Raw genomic sequence first — 17,468 nt, forward strand, 5'->3', positions numbered from 1 at the left:
CATAGATATATCAAAGCAGTTTGTTTAGCCATGTTGGAATTATAATTCAATGTTGTTCCTTCAACGGTTAAAAGAAGATTTTCTACCCATTAAATCGAGTTTTAAACCAAACGCGAAAATAGCTCTACTTTGAAGGCACGTAACGGTGTGGGAATCAATGATGTGATACTCACGGGAAGATTGGGAACTAAAACACCTGTTGTAAACACAAAATGGCCGCGGCATTTATCAATCCTTCCTTGGCTCCCCGGATCAACATTTGCCGTTCATACATGTATGTGTGCCGAGAGTTGTCCAAAAGAAAGCTTCTACAAACCTTTCAAGAGGACTCTACACGATTAAACCGGCTTCGAGGAAAGCAATGGTCAGTAATACAAAGAACATTGAAGTATGTGACCGTCACGCTCGACAAAGATGAGGATCCCATAAATGAACTTTATAGATACAAACCCACAGCTGGAAGGAAAAGCTGGCAGTTTTAATGCTACCTAGGTTTCAAGGATCGCTACAAAGGACCAAAACTTTTATCTTGAAGCCAGGTAAAAGACTTACGTGAATTTATCGGAGCACTTAACGAAGGCGAGTGTGTTAGTTACTCGCTGGAATATTTTCCAAATTTCCCGAACTTTAAGCGGTCGTTAGTTTTGAAAACCTAGAGAGCAGACAAATTTTATTATTGTTTTAAATTAAGGGACATTTATACTTTCTATTTATGTGGTTCAGCAGTTTCAAACAGGTGCCAAATTTTTAAAACGTGCCTTTAAAGTAGAGCTATGTTCGCGTTTGGTTGAAAACTCGATTTAACGGGTAGAAAATCTTCTTTTAATCGTTGAAGGAACAACATTGAATTATAATTGCAACATGGCTAAACAAACTGCTATGATATATCTATGGCTGAAAAAAAAATTAGGACTTTTGAGCGACTATTATTTTTTATAGAGCGCAGGCAATATGTGCTATTTTTCCTGTTTCGGCAGGCATGCAGCTTGTGCCGAGCGGACCGACCTTCAATCAATCCTAGAAAACTTCAATTAGAATTTTTAATCAAATAAAATTCATTCTAGTGATTGACTAAGTAAGGGCTTCGAAATCCCAGCTTATGAGAAAAATCGAAGTTTCGAAGTAAAATCAGTGGTCGGTTTTTACACAGACAGCCTCTTAATAGCCTTTTAGTTCAGAAATGTTTTTAGTGACATTTGAGCTCCAAATTCAAAGGACAAAGCATGATGATTCAAAGAAAACTTAAAATACTGTGAAAACTGATATTTTCACACTAAAGTGACATCTCAAGGAAACATGTTATTAATAAGCACAAATTGGTATCCAAATAATGCTTAATTATCGTTCATGCAATTGTCTATAAGCTAAAAGCTTGTTCCGACGGAAACGTGCGAGCAGAAGATAAAATAAGGTCGTGAATCAGAATTAGAAAAACCTATTTATTCAATGAAATTTTACAAACGCTATAAAATTGACATTAGGAATGCAAGACTGGTTGTTAGTCTTAGCTTGACACTATCACGGTTGGACTTACAGGTTTCTTAAAATGTCTATCGTCAACCAAAATTTCCAGTTGTTCTCGCGCGACGAAATTTTTTGATTAAAGAAGCCTACCCTAGACAAATGCAGCTTGGCATGCTCTGCTTTTATGTTCAATTCGTGCAGGTACGCTTTGGTGACTGTAAACTGAGCTTCAATAATACTTTTTTTCAAAGATGTAATGTTCAATAGCTTTAAAATTAGGCCGGTTCTTAGAGCGCGCAAAGCATCAGATCAATTTCATGTCTCTTTAAGTATTTCAAACAAAACTTATTCAATTCCTTGATGGACGATTTTCAACTAACTTATCACTTATTCCTATTTTCGAAGCCCAATTTCTTGAAAGTTTTCGATTTCATTATGTCAAAGAGCCAAGTCATTTGTTAGTTAAAAAGCGGTTATTTCAGATAACCAATAGTGATACATCTATGTAACAAGTAAAACCTACAAACAATAGTCTTTTGTAGATCTATGTAAATATTCAACTTAGTTTTTTAAATAGGAGTTTTCATTTCGGTAATCATTAAGGCTAAAATTGGTACCGGAAAACTACGATCAACGAACACAGATGTTAAGAAATTAAAAGGTTTTGATGTAAGGTGTACTAGGCAAGTTTGTCATCTGCTTCTAAAGGAATCATTGTTTTGTTCCGAAAATCAGCTCTTTTTTGATTAAAATTGAGCTCCGATACGGCGAAACGTGACCTTTGAAACAGGTTAACAGATAACGAAAAGGAAGGTTGTCAAATTATAGTCCTGTTACATTTCAAGCTAATAGGATAATTATTGCCCAAATATTGGTATCGAAATATATCTTTATTATCGCTCTCTGTTATTACAGTCACTCTTCTAACTATTCTTCCGATGCAATATAGTCCAAATCTTGTCAGAAGCTAAGCTTCCTGTGAAGAAATAAATCCTGTCTGTTGTTTTTCCTTGATTGAAGAAGGCCTAATAAAGAAATTGCTGTAAATTTGAAAGTTATTGAAGCTCGAGTTGAAATTGCGAATACCTGGCGGAACTTGTAGAGACCAAAAAACAGCGCAAACTAACCTACATTTATTTGGATTAGGCTTTTTAATGTTTACTTAACGCAAACTTTTCATCGAGCGGAAAAAACTGAATATTTTCTTCTTGAACAAGAAACTTTAAGAAACTTCAGACTCTCAAGAATTAATGTCAAGTCTTACAAGCAGTCTTGCATTCCTAACGTCAATTTTAAGTTAAATGTTGTGTGTAAAAATTACGCTCAAAGATTACAGTTGTAAACAAAAGATGACAAAAAATGTGAGGAAGTAGGGTCGACTAGGCAAGTTTGCATCTGCTCTTAGGGAAATTTAATAGCCTTTAGTTTAGAAATGTTTTTAACGACATTTGAGCTCCAAATTCAAAGGACAAAGCATGATAATTCTAAGAAAACTTAAAATACAGCGAAAACTGATATTTTCACACTAAAGTGACATCTCAAGGAAACATGTCATTAATACGCACAAATTGGTATCCAAATAATGCTTAATTATCGTTCATTCAATTGTCCATAAGCTAAAAGCTTGTTCCAACGGAAACGTGCAAGCAGAAGATAGAAGAAGGTCGTGAATTAGAATTAGAAAAACCTAGTATTCAATGAAATTTTACAAAAGCTATAAAATTGACATTGGGAATGCAAGAATGGTTGTTAGTCTTAGCTTGACATTATCACGGTTGGATTTATATATTTCTTAAAATTTCTATCGTCAACCAAAATTTCTAGTTGTTCTCGCGCGACGAAATTTTTTGATTAACGAAGTCTACCCTAGACAAATGCCGCTGGGCATGCTCTGTTTTTATGTTCAATACGTGCAGGTACGCTTTGGTGACTGTAAACTGAGCTGCAATAATACTTTTTTTCAATGCTGTAATGTTCAGTAGCTTTAAAATTAGGCCGCGGTTCTTAGAGCGCGCAAAGCATCAGATCAATTTCATGTCTCTTTAAGTATCTCAAACAAAACTGATTAAATTCCTTGATCGACGATTTTCAACCAACTCATCGCTTATTCCTATTTTCGAAGCCCATTTTCTTGAAAGTTTTCGATTTCATTATTTCAAAGAGCCAAGTCGTTTCTTAGTTAAAAAGCGGTTATTTCAGATAACCAATAGTGATACATCTATGTAAAAAGTAAAAGCTACAAACAATAGTCTTTTGTAGATCTATGTAAATATCCAACCTAGTTTTTTAAATAGGAGTTTTCATTTCAGTAATAATTAAGGCTAATGTTGGTACAGGAAACTGAATTACGATCAACGATCACAGATGTTAAGAAATTAAAAGGTTTTGATGTAAGGTGTACTAGGCAAGTTTGTCATCTGCTTCTAAAGGAATCATTGTTTCGCTTCGGAAATCAGTTCTTTTTTGTTTAAAATTTAGCTTCGACACGGCGAAACGTGACCATTGAAACATGTTAACAGATAACGAAAAGGAAGGTTGTCAAATTATAGTACTGTTACATTTCAAGCTAAACTTAAGAAACTTAAGACTCTCCAGAATTAATGTCAAGTCTTACAAGAAGTCTTGCATTCCTAACGTCAATTTTAAGTTTAATGTCGTGTGTGAAAATTACGCTCAAAGACTACGGTTGTAAACAAAAGATGACCAAAAATATGGGGAATCTTAAGTAGGGTCGAACAGGCAAATTTGTCATCTCTTTTTAGGGGAGTTAATAGCCTTTCAGTTCAGAAATGTTTTTAGTGAAAATTGAGCTTTCAAACTAAAAGGACAAAGTATGACGATTTAAAGAAAACTTAAATACTGCGAAAACTGATATTTTTACGCTAAAGTAACATCTCAAGCGAACATTAAAAATACGCGCAAATTGGTATCCAAATAATGCTTGATTATCGTTCATTCAATTGTCTATAAGCTAAAAGCTTGTTCGAACACAAACGTGCAAACGGAAGATAAAAGAAGGCCCTGAATTAGAATTAGCAAAACCTTTCATTCAATAGAATTTTAAAGCTATAAAATTGTCTTTTTAAGTTTTACAAAGAAGACTTAGTAAATTCCTTGATGGACGATTTGTTTTCATTCCCCAAAATGGTTTTCAACCAACTTGTTGCTAAGGTTAACGTTCTTATTTTCGAAACCCAATTTCTTAAAAGTTTCCGGTGTATTACAAAGAGCCAAGTCGTTTGTTAGTTGAAAAGTGGTTATTTCAGGTGACCAGTTATGATACATATACATAGTAAGTAATGGCTATAAACAGTAGCCTTTTGTAGATCTATGTAAATATTCAACTTAGGTTTTCAAACAGCAGTTTTTATTTCAGTAATCAGTAAGGCTAATGTTAGTCCAGGAAAATTATGGTCAACGAACACAGTTGTTAACAAAAGGCTTTGATGTAGGGTGCACTACGGAAGTTTGTCATCTGCTACATCATCATCACAACATGGTGTTATGACGCCATTAGTGCGAGACGGGCTTTGACGGTGGCATCTTAAGGGGGCATTCTCTGCACACTGGCCGGCCGGCAGTGGGTTAGCGCTAACAACTCACTCCGGTGCTATACTTTTGTTACCAAAACTAGCATCTGCTGCTAATCAATTGCTTCGCTTGGGAAATCAGCTCGTGATTTAAACTGAGCTCCAAGATGACGAAACGTGACCATTGAAACAACTTAACACATATATAAAACGAAAATGAAGGTTGTCAAACTATAGTTATATTTCAAGCTAATACGATAATTATTGCACAAATAGTGGTCTCAAAAGACTTCTGTCTACTATTACTACTTATCTGAAATATTCACTTTCCACGGGTTGGTTCTTTGAAATAAATCGGAAACTGTTTTGAAATTTGGCTGTGGAAATAAGCACCGTGGAAATAAGCTGGTTGGAATAACCATTTTAGGCAAAACAGCTGATCGACTTCTGAGGAATTTGATTAGTTTTACAATTTTTCATGTTTTAAAGCAATAAAACCGTTAAACACGAAATTGAAAACAGTTTAATCCAAAAGGTATTATTGAAGCTTAGCATACATTTTCCAGGACTTCCTTACATAAACTTGGAAGCAGCCTATGCCTAGCCACATTTCTCTAGACTTCTTAATCTTTTCATAATCAGAAACATTTGTTGCAGGAACAAATTTGTGAAACTTTTTGTGTGTGTGTGTGTGTGTGTGTGTGTGTGTGTTCGCAGAACGCAATTCATAATCTTGGGTGCCATGTGGTTTCAAGATTGCCTTCCTCTGAGATGTTTTCGTCGAACGTCTGCATTTTCAGCGCCATTTTTAACGAAATAGCGTAAATTGTTTGGAAACAACCAGTTTATGGTCAGTTTTCGTTGCAAGTAGTTGTTGGCAATAAGTTTGATAGCACCACTACATTTCAGTTTGTTTTCGGAATGATTCTGTTGACAGGTAGATGCCATCTTCATTACGTTTCTTATCAAGAAGCATCAAATTATTTTTACCCTGCGGTTAAGTTGGCTTGGATTAAAACTAGACCCCTCCTGAGTTTTCGCGATTCACTAGCGCAAAGTCATTACTTCCTTTTTTCCAGGTATGTCCCCTTTTTTCCAAGTGTGACCCATCTTTCCAAGTGTGACCCTCTTTTCAAGTGTGTTTCTTTTGTTTCAAAATGTGATCCATTTTTTCCACCTTTCCATTGTTTTGTAAAAGCATTCACTGATTGTAGCTATCGTATTTCCAACGGTTGAATGTGTATTTCAAATCAGTTGAATAATGTAAATTCGCATTTGGCAATTTTACCTGAGAGTGCTGTACAGAAGTTGTGTAACATGAAACTAAATAGTAATAAAATGCCAAGTCAAATCTACAGTTGCTCAGTTCGTCATCTGTTAAAATCACGCTCTAGTTTACTATTGAGCACTCTGAAAACAGATCTGCAAATAACCTTGTTTATATATAAAATATATAGAGACTGACTAGGGAAATGCCAAAATTTGCTTGCCATCATAATTTTTCAATAGCTCTTACAAAAACAAATCTTAAAAAGTCTCCATGGTCCCCTAAATAGTCATAAATACATACATGTATCCTGTAAGCCAGGGTTCTTCTTCACAGTTTTTCCTTTTTTTTTCTTCATGTGAGGATGCCAGGGATTATATAGTACATGAGGGATTACCAATTTTACTCCATCCTATGAATAAAATACAATACGCATAAAAGGTTAGTTAAGTTGGGTTTCGACAAAACACTGACCCCCGGCCAACTGACCTCCCTACTGACCCATACTGACCCCCCTACTGATCCCCCTACTGACCCCCTATAAAATCAACGGGGAGATGAAAATTAAAAAAAGCCCAGAACTATCAGTGGGCCGATTCAAGTTCGTCAATAAATTTAGCTTACCTAAAACTTCCAAGATGGCGGACGCGTTGCAGATTTCCGACTCCCTTCTCATTTGACTGAAGGATTTGTCACAGAAAATCGAGCACAGAATAAGTTGGAATATCATCAAGTATGGTATTTGTACCCATTAAAAAAACTAACCAATGAAAAATTAATAGCCAGGAAATTCTGGCAAATTAACACGTACGCGACTAACCGCGAGCGACACGAACATGCACACAATTACATCAACCGGAAGTTTATTTTGGCAGCCTTGTAGCCCCAGGTCCCTCGCCTTCCGCATGCACAAACTACGTTGCTCATGGCTTTAGTCATGGACAGTAAGTGGCATTACTGTTTTTCAATGATTTGCCTCTTATTCACCAAGGAGAAAGTAATCCACCGGGCTTGTCCAAATGGTGTATACTACAGTTACCACAGTTCTTAAAATGCGAAAACAAGGCGAAAGGTCTTCCGGTTGAGGTTTACACGCGTGTTCGTGTTGCTTGCATGAGCAGTCCATCACGAGCCTTTCACGAGCCTGCTCATTTGTCGTATGAAAACAATATTTGATGATTTTCAAGCTTATTCCGTGCTCGATGTTCCGTCAACAAAACCCCCACTAAACAGTCAAAGGAGAACAAGGGGGTCAGAAATCTGCAACGCATCTACCATCTTGGAAGTTTCAGGTAAGCTAAATTTATTGATGAACTTGAATCGGTCACATTAATAGTTGTGGGCTTTTTTAATTTTCCTTTTCCCATTGGTTTTATAGGGGGTCAGTAGAGGGGTCAGTAGGGGGGTCAGTAGGAGGTCAGTTGACTGGGGGTCAGTGTTTTGTTGAAACCCTAATGAAATATTGAAAAACAGTGATGTTTTCCTTCGAGCGCGCGTAGATTACTTGAGCTTTCGTCCTCAGCGCGCGTGCGATCGTAAAACTATAGGGAGCCACCTTAAGTCAAGGGATGTCCCTCCTGGACTACTCCCCACTCCTCATCAACTCCCTACCTCGCACCCCACCGCATGCAACACACTCATGTGGGTAAGAACGACAAAAAAAAAACAAAACAAAACACGGAAAAAACAGAAGCTAAAATATAAAGATGCAAATCTTCGAGAGTAATTGAGGTCGTTTCCGTTTACTTAATGCTTTTATCACACCTCCACATCGATAACTTCTTCCCCGGTGAAGGTGAATTCCGTAAGATTTGGCTTCAACGTCAGTTTGTAGTTCCTCGGAAGTACGCTTGTGGCAAGTCGTTTGAAGTGTTCCTTTGCCGAGGTCATTATTATCGTAGCAGTACAAAAACGGACCTTACAGGACGCAAACAGTAGCAACCTAGCTTCCACAAAAGTCGGAGGTCGAAACGCAGCAAGAGAAAGTATTTTGGTAGTATTGTTCTTTGAGCCGGGTAGTTCGTCGTGTAAGCCGGCACGAAACATCCGGATTTTCTCGTTCCCAGTGTCGCCTGTCCCCGACCCCTTACCGACGAAGCCTTCACGCGAGGCTACAACTAGTGAATACCCCCAGGGTCCCCCAAGTAGATGTCAAAACGTTGTCTCTATAGTGTGACTCAAAATTGACCCCGCATGATTATTCATAGCCGTTATTTAAAAACTCAAATGTGCAAATATCCCTCTTTCTTTGAGTTTTCCTCGGTCATTCGATGGAAGTGGGTTTTGCGGAGTTAATTTTCACTTCTTTGATACGAATTTCTGCTTTAAATCCTAAATCTAGACATTTCGCAAGGCAAGGCAAAGTGCTTGCCCCTGAGGTTTACCGTACCTGACTGAGCGAGGAGAACTCAATGAAAGAGGGATATATCTGCGCACTTGATTGTTCAATAAGGGTTATCAATAATCCCGTAGGTTCAACTTTGACTCGGCTTACAGGGACAACGTTTTCATATGTAAACGCTCGACAAAGTTGCCCCTGGGGGAGGGTTGTCTCGGGTACCCGATACCATATAAATGGGGCCTAAATCTTTCACCCAGTCGAAAGAATTACTACACACCTCGTCTGCCGTAGTGGCCATTAGTTCCACTGTTGTCCAACAGCCACATTTCTGGAGTTGGTTCCTTGTTGGCCCAGTTTAAATTTAAGGGGAACTTCAAAATGAACACAACCTATCGATATCTGAATATCTGAGGGCTTTCAGAGGGTTTTCAGAAGTCCTTGATTCCACTGTGAGTGTTAAATTACTATCACGAGCAGAGTTCAGTTTGTATAATGCCACAGCTTCTCTATTGGGTAAAATGCAACGGACAGGGGGGACTGGGAGGGGCGTCTCTTATTTGCATTAATAACGTCCTGGTATGGTGCAAAATTAATTCATCGATAGATCATTAAATCATTGACGGTTTCTTCAGGATTGCACCTGAACGTGTTTTTTTTTTTTTTTTTTTTTGAGATCAAAGGGGCTTTTGCTCAGTGGAAATCTTTCTAAATCCATTTATGCCCATTATCTTAGCATTAGGGAGGGGACGCTAAATAAAAGAGGCCAGAATTTTTTGCAATTGAGATTACCGGGCCACTATTTAAGGGCGCTTATATCCAAAGGCAAGGAGGAGCATCTTAACTGTATATGAAAATGCTGACGCTAGATCCAGTTCTCCATGACACTCCGAGGGTGAGAAATATTTTGTTAAAGGAGCTCAGTCACGGTTTGCGCATGTTGAAAAGTTAAGCCTCAATTTTTCAAATTCTTCGCTTGTAATCCGTGTTAATCTTCTCCAGCCTTAGCCGTCCTTGTTCCTTTATGGTTTATCATTATCTATTTGGTGTTTTTCCATCTTATTAAACTGTTACTTTTAGGTTTCCTTCAATTTAAAGATAATTTTGTATGTGGCCAAAATAACTCAAAATACCGTGAGTGAGCCCCTTTAAAATTTCAGGTGACACTCTTGGATCCAGCTCTCTTCAATAATTCTGGTATTGTGGTGGAGTACTACACGTCTCTTGGGCCAAGTCGCAACAAAACCCAATCAAAGTAATATTCATAAAAAAAAAACACTAAACTGCATTTTAACACCTTTATTGCCTTACTACTTTAATAATCATTGCTCGCTTCGTGTGCTATTAACTCAGTGATAACATATTGTCTACAGGTGCAAACGGTACTAAACTACAACTAAAAAGTCGGTTTCCGCGCTCAAGATGCAACCGAGGAAAAGAATCTTCATTCATCTTCGGCCGTTCACTTGATGTTCAACAGCAACATTCCCAGAGTTGATTCCCTGTTGGCCAACATTGCCACCGGTGTTGCCAAAGTTCATCTGACGTCGGCCAGGCTCCTCCAGCTCTGTTTCTATCAAAAAAAAGGCGCCAAACATTCGAATAAAATTTTTCTTTTAGGTTTAGAGGCATTATAGAAGTTTTTATAGGAAACATGTCACAAGGGAACAAAGGAACAAACCAACAAGACTTATTATGTACGCAAACAGAGCAGCTATCAAGATATTATACAGTTTTCTACAAGAAGTTGTACACACCTCGTCGGCCGTAGAAGTAGCCGCCGCCGCGACCGCCGTTCCACTGATGTCCAACAGCAACATTCCCTTAGTTGATTCCTAAAAGATACTAAAACTAGAGGTGTTTTATCATCAACACCCTAGGTGAGACCAGAATCATTGATTCATACCCCTAAGCGAGACAACCAGCATCGATGCTGGCCTTTTGGCGCTCAGAGCAAGCTTTACTAATTCACAACAAACACATAACACTAACAAATTCCCTACTAAGAATAATTTACATGATTATGAAAGGATCATAAGGTTTACCTATAACAAAGTCTTGGATAGCAATGAGGTCAAGCTTGGGCAATATGTAACCAATACCAAAATACTCTTTGTAAAAGGGCAGGCACTTCTGTGCAACCTAGTTATTGATACCAATAAAAAATTACATAATTATTAGATTAAAGTAACACAGTCTTTAGATTCACAAATATCAGGGGGCTATTCTGTATGATCATAAAAAATGGAATCAAAGCTTATCAGGCACATTTAAGAGGGAAGGTTAAGTCTCCATTAAGGCTATATGAAAACTCATTCTGACATCTCTGGGCTCAGTAGTGCGAGTGACGAGGAGTAACAAGTATATTTTGTACTCTCCCCTGTATGGGATGCGTAAGTACATCCTAGTGTTACTCCCCAATATTACAAAATTATTGCATAACAATTCTGTTAATACACTTGTGGAAAGAAAGCTGGCTCTGTGAGAGTAAAGTGTCTTGCCTATGAACACAACGAAAGGCTAATTTAGCCAGTGACTCAAGACCAGACCACTCAATATTGGTGCCAGCAGACTAGCCCTCAGTCGAGATTACCTCCACTGCCCAGAAACTTTTGAAGTCTAATGGCCTACAATGGACTAAAAATTTAACAACTTTACTGCACTTATATCAGCTCACCTCCATAGCAAACTGTCCTTGGCTAGCTTTTCCTTTTGCAGTATATACTCTGATATTTACATCATCAGCATCTTTTCCCTCAACAAAGTCAAACTCCCCAACAACAAATGCCACCAGATATGTAGACATGATGGGCGATCTAGCAAACTTCACCTCTTTTAGGGAAGTGTCATCAGTGTAATCTTTCTCTTCTGTCACATTCTGAAAACATTGTCACTTGAAAATTACACTCCACAGGAAACGTTATTAGTTTCTAATTGAAAGAAACTGTTGTGCTACATCCCTGGGCAAGCCAGTCACCTCTACAAAATGTTCTCTATTCATCAGAACATGAAGTTGATAAAGAATTATCAATTATCTCCAGGAGCAAGTTAGTAATATTTATCTTTTGATATGACCCAGGACACTTTGCCACTTTGCTCTAGTGCAGGCCTTACACTCAGCTCTACGTACTTGCATGAAATGCTTACCAAGAGCTGTTTATCTTTACCCCTCTGTATGCATTGCAGACCTATGTGTCAGGTGCTTGCCAGTAATTTGATGTATTATGCTGCCAGCAAAAACAAACTGACTGCAGAGGGCCTTGTGCTTCTAAAGAGCCTTTTGTATGTACATTACATTACAATTAACATTACTAGTCAACCTGAGAGAAACCCTTCCACTTTGGCATCTCTATTTGGTTAGGCCACACAAGTTACTGTACAGAGAGTAACTTTTTAATAGTTACTGACAGTATAAATCTTCTACCATTCTATCACAAATACCGTTCTCTTATTGGCTACACTACTCACTATCCATTCTGTTTTAGTATACTTCGTAAATCTACTAGGCGTTCTATCACAAATACCACTCTCTGATTGGCTACGCTACTCACTATCTATTCTGTAATGGATAGTGAGTAGCATAGCAGACCTTACCCTTGTAAAAAAAAATTATGGCACTTCTTGGCGTTTCTGAAGTGTCTATGAAGAGGATTTTGATAAATTTTTGAACAAGTAGATTTATACTAAAACAATTAGATTACATGTATTCACTCTTGATTTCTAAGCGTGATAGCTGACTGGGGCTACACCCTTGTCAACTGTCACACTAAAGAAATCTCGAGCTCGTAATCCAACTGTTTAGTAGACAGTGAGTAGCCTAGCAGTGTGCTGTTGTTAACAAAATGGCAGAGCTACTTCTTTACATTTTCGAAGTCTCCGTGAAGAGGATCTAGATAAAGTTTTGAACGACTTTAGTAGAAGATTTACTAAAACAATTAGATTATTCGCTCTTGATTTCTGTGTGATAGCCGACTCAGGCTACACCTTCATCAACAATCATGCAACAGAAATCTATTATTGTTAACAACATTATTATTTTTGATCTGTGCACTTGAACTTAATTACCATGTTCGATAAAGCTACTCTGTCTTTGGGAACAATCAAGGTGATGTCAAAAGTAGCACGGATTGTGGGTTCATCCCAACAAGGAAATGCTCAACGTGCACCTGTTGGCTGTAAATTAAAATACACACTTAACATGTCACATGTATGTATAATGGGATCTCTCCCTGTGTCTGATTTGACAATACACCCTAAAGGAGACCGAGCTGGGTGTGGCTCCAACTTTATCTGACTCCTAAAAGATACTGCTTTGAGAACTGGATAGACAGGGGTTCTTTTATTATTCAGTTCTCCAACTGCCCAGGGGTGGATCCAGGAATTCCTGAAAAGGGGGGTGGGTGGACACCTCAATAACTTTTGATGCCATCAGTGTGATGGCTAATGCCTGAGCCCTGAGCTTCTAGGGAGATCTGGGGCCATGCCACTTGGAAAATGTTTCCAATTTTACCCTCTAAAATACCATCTCCAACTTTCCTGACACTTGTTGAATAATGAAAACTGTTTGTGAAGGTATGAAATAAAACCTGGTGTTTTCATTTTATCAACTAGAACAACAAAAATAATAACGTAGTCACGTAATGTACATTGTCTTTTCCTAACTTGGCAATCAGTTAATTGGTGGAAGTGAGACAACTATGTATAAAACAATTTTAATATTCTATTACTTTTATGATGAATCAAACAAAGGGGGGGGGGGGGGAGAGGGCAACCCCCTCCCCTGAATCCACTCTGTGCAAGAGGTAAAATATACCTAAACTCTTAGACAGCTAAACTCTTAGTGGCCTAATCTATGGTCGCATCCACAAATACCAGGGAGTTACAGACAATATATCACAGGATGTTATTATAATTATTGTTGAATGTACCTCAAAGTGTGTAACAGCACAGAACTTCTCATTTCCATCCTGTCCTGTATATTTACTTCGGTAGAATCCTTTTAATTTGTCATTCAGTTCTCCTGTAAAATTCAGGGACAGCAATCCTCTCCCCATGGGAAGAGGTGAGGGAAACCTAACAGCAACTGTTTCATCCTTGGTGCAATGCGAGATGTTTGAAGAATGGTAATCTATTAAGCAAAATTGCCATCCAATGTCAACACATGAATTCTTTATTTTATTTTATTTTATTTTATTTTATTTTTTTATTCATTTCGTAGTCCTTGTAGTTGTGGGACAATTTGGTTTGCTCTTATTTAAGATAGCAAATTCAGACTACTACAACCTTATTCCCTGGGGGTCTTTCTTCTTCCTGCCTCTTGGACTGAGTGATAGAGGAAGGGGGAGCCTGGGAAAGAAGAGTCACCTCGCACAGACATCACTTTTCAAAATTTCCAGAGACTTTTCCCTTTATAGGAGATAAATTTATACAAAATGCCAGATATAGTACTTAGTGGGACTCTCCAGTCTCTCCTTACAGCCATCTTTTCCATGCACACATTAATTTTCAACTGATCAGTTTTCAACAGTTTTCGCCTTCTTCTTTAAGGAAAAAACAAATGTTAACCTAGCAAGTGACTCATAATGTTTCCTCCAGTCTTCAGTGGTATTAAATCAGTGGAGCTATAATTTCAATAGAGAGGTTTCTTCAAAAGGTCAATAATTTTCCCTGAAACAATATAAAATTCCCTGACTTTTTCCTGACCTTGAACACTACTTTTCCCTGACCATTTCCTGACCTGTGACAACCCTGCCCTCAACCGCGCACATAACCACATCCCATAGTCTTTTCTCAGTCAGCTCCTCAGTAATTTTTCATCATCTTCATCATTAAACCAGAAAGAACTGATGCTGGTCGTTCATCATCAGGGCCAAAAGTGTTGTAAAATGTCATTAATTAAAACTTTGCCAGAATCCATCAATTACCACGTATTATACTCACTTAGCTCTCCAACAGAAAAACTGGCTGACTTGACAGTAATATCCAAACAGCTGATGACCACTTTATCGGTTTCTTCTCTTACCCGCAAATTATTACATTGTATGTGGAATAATTATCATTACAGAAAATAGAAAATGAATGAAAAAACCGGTCAGCATAAAACGCAGACTGCAAACTGCAGACTGCAGACCGCAGACTGAGGGGTAAAATGCAGACTGATGGTAAAACACAGACTGCAGACTACAGACCAGGGGTAAAATGCAGACTGAGGGTAAAATAAAATATTAATAACAAAAACCACGAGGATCAAATTCAGATCAAATGAAGTGTTCATACATGTACCTGTAATATTTTTTTCCAAAATTCTGAAAACTCAAACCAAAAGGTAGCCTGCGAACAGGCTCCCGGTGAGGCCGGAAAAAAAATTTCAGCAAGCGTGAAACAGAAGAATTCAGAAAGTGAAGCAATCAGGGCGGGGACAGGGTAGCCTGTAGACTTTGTTTTTGATGTGCCTATCTGCCTTTCGTGACTAGCCTGTAACAAATCAGTCAATGAGGTAATTAGACCTGTCAAGAAGCTACATTTTCTGTACTTGTGGACAGTTCTAATCGAGCTAATCAAACAGCTGGGCCCGGCGTCATAATATAGAGTGCAAGTAAGCAACATGTTCACGAAATATTTCAAACTTAACTTTGGCCCTCCAGAACCAATACTTAGAGAGCTTAAAACATATTTTCCAACACTGAAATGAGCCTAAAGAAATTATAAGCACATAATAGAGGTGTCAAACTCTGAGAAGCAACAAGCAGATAACTGTGGAAAGTCCGGAAACCATGCCTCTGATGACCTCTAAAAAAAATTGCTATAGCACAGCCAAACTGCTCCACTCCACTAGCTTGTACTTAAAATTCCTCCTCATAACAGAGCATGAAGTACCCTTCAGAATCACTTGTGAAATAACGAGAGGTTGAGAGACCGAAACTTAAAGAGAACGGCAAACACACTATTGTCACGAACCGTAGGAGACATATAATTTTACAAAGATCTGTCAAATATTAATCTCAAAGATGTCAACAATCAGCGATTTAACCAATCATATCATGATACCAGGAGCTGATATCATAGAGCGGCGGCATCAATAGAATGTCTACAGGCTCTCTCACTTCATTCAGGCTCACCGGGAGCCTGTTCGCAGGCTAACCAAAAGGCATTTCCTAGCCTTAGTCAAACATTATATTATCAACCTCGAGTTCTTGAACTCCACATTTTATTCAACCAAGTTTCCCACAAGGGCCCAAACTAATTGTAAGTCTATGCATCTTACCTTTGTTTATGTGTCGGCCATTTTGAAATCTGTTTATGTGATTAGGTCTGGGACCGACCAACTCTTGCAGCGCATTTCCTTCATCCTGTTTTCATCATTCAAACCACTGTTAGTTGCTTCAAATGGCCTTGGAATTGTTCAGGACACAAGGCAAGCAAAACACAATAGCACAACAACAGGGCAAACTAAACTTGTAGCTATCGAGTCTAGTTCATGAGTCCTGACGTGACATTTTACAGGTACGAGCACTCTTTATTTTATCCTTATGACTCATTTTTTATTTTAGCCTCAGTCTGCATTTTACCCCTGGTCTGCTGTCTGCAGTCTGCATTTTACCCTCAGTCTGCATTTTACCCCCCGTCTGCAGTCTGCTTTTTACACTGACCGAATAAAAAACCAAATTATATTTGACATCATATTTGATATAACGTTTCAAGAAGTATTGGTTACATTGCATTACAATGGGACCGCATGCCTTTCTTCCTATAGTAAAAACAATGGGGCCTTTATTTGTACAGTCTGCTTTGTTCATGTGGGTAGTCGGTTAGTAATAATTATAAACAAAATTATGGAATTTTTTACTGTTACACTTCTGCTTTGTCTGAAACGACTGTGAATTACCATACAAATGTTTTTTAAGCGTACGAAAGTTACACCTGCCTGAAAGTGACAGCTACCTGAAAGTAGCGGCCCCTTTTGCCTGCTAAATCCAAAAGAAACGGGGTCCATTACTTTCAGAATTCTGCGGTATGTAATCAAGACGGCACTCGGTTAAATCAAGGGATGTCTCCACAGGACTACCCCTAGTCACTTCCCACCCACTCCCGACTCTCCACCCACTCCCGACTCTCCACCCACTCCCCACCCCACACCCCACCGCATGCAACACACTCATGTGGGTAAGCACGACAAACAATCACGGGAAAACAGAAGCTTAAAATATAAAGATGCAAATCTTCACGAGTAATTGAGGTCGTTTCCGTTTAGTTAATGCTTTTATCGTACCTCCACATCGACAACTTCTTCCCCGGTGAAGGTGAATTCCGTGAGATCTGGCTTCAATGTCAGTTTGTAGTTGCTCGGAAGCACGCTTGTGGCAAGTCGCTTGAAGTGTTTCTTTGCCGAGCTCATTTTTATCGTAGCAGTACTAAAACGAACCTTAGAGGACGCAAACAGTAGCAACCTAGCTCCCACAAAGGTCGTAAGTCGAAACGCAGCAAAAGAAAGTATTTTGGTAGTATTTTTCTTGGAGCGAATCGAAATAACTCGAGCCTGCACAAAACATCCGGATTTTCTCGTTCCCAGTGTCATCTGTCCCCCTTAACCGACGAAGCCTTGGAGCCAGGTTACAGTCCCGACAAGTAGATTCTTGGACTAAGGCCCCAGTTATATGGTCTCGGGTATCCTAGAGAACCCTCCAACCGAGGTAACTTTATCAAGCATTTATATGTGAAAACGTTGTCTCTGTAGTCCGAGTCAAAATTGACCCCGCATGATTATTCATAACCGTTATTTAAAAAATCAAATGTGCAAATACATGTATCCCTCTTTCTTTGAGGTTTCCTCGGTCATTCGATGGAAGTGGGTTTTGCGGAGTTAATTTTC

The 17,468-nt window shown here is 38.5% G+C and overlaps 2 protein-coding genes across 7 annotated transcripts in view; one reads left to right on the top strand and one right to left on the bottom strand.

The window, feature by feature from the left end:
* Window positions 1–17,468, top strand: part of LOC145469714 (E3 ubiquitin-protein ligase TRIM45-like) — a 322,349-nt gene that overhangs the window by 202,747 nt on the left and 102,134 nt on the right. The window lies entirely within an intron of this gene.
* Window positions 9,267–17,222, bottom strand: LOC145469807 (puromycin-sensitive aminopeptidase-like protein). 6 transcript variants are annotated; one of them, XM_081453620.1, is made up of 7 exons: window positions 16,869–17,185; window positions 14,540–15,948; window positions 12,665–13,727; window positions 11,277–11,477; window positions 10,645–10,741; window positions 10,357–10,444; window positions 9,267–10,172 (listed from the first exon to the last, which is right to left on the bottom strand). In XM_081453620.1, the coding sequence occupies exons 3-7, from the start codon at window positions 12,665–12,667 to the stop codon at window positions 10,073–10,075; spliced, it is 489 nt and encodes a 162-aa protein (XP_081309746.1). In that variant the 5' UTR covers window positions 12,668–13,727; window positions 14,540–15,948; window positions 16,869–17,185; the 3' UTR covers window positions 9,267–10,072. The 6 variants fall into 6 exon arrangements, with proteins under 6 accessions (XP_081309746.1, XP_081309745.1, XP_081309747.1 ...); XM_081453619.1 differs by having other exon boundaries at window positions 12,665–12,772; window positions 13,528–13,727; window positions 14,540–17,185; XM_081453621.1 differs by lacking the exon at window positions 14,540–15,948.

Source organism: Orbicella franksi, chromosome 15 (assembly GCF_964199315.1).
Source record: "Orbicella franksi chromosome 15, jaOrbFran1.1, whole genome shotgun sequence".
NCBI classification, from domain to species: domain Eukaryota; kingdom Metazoa; phylum Cnidaria; class Anthozoa; order Scleractinia; family Merulinidae; genus Orbicella; species Orbicella franksi.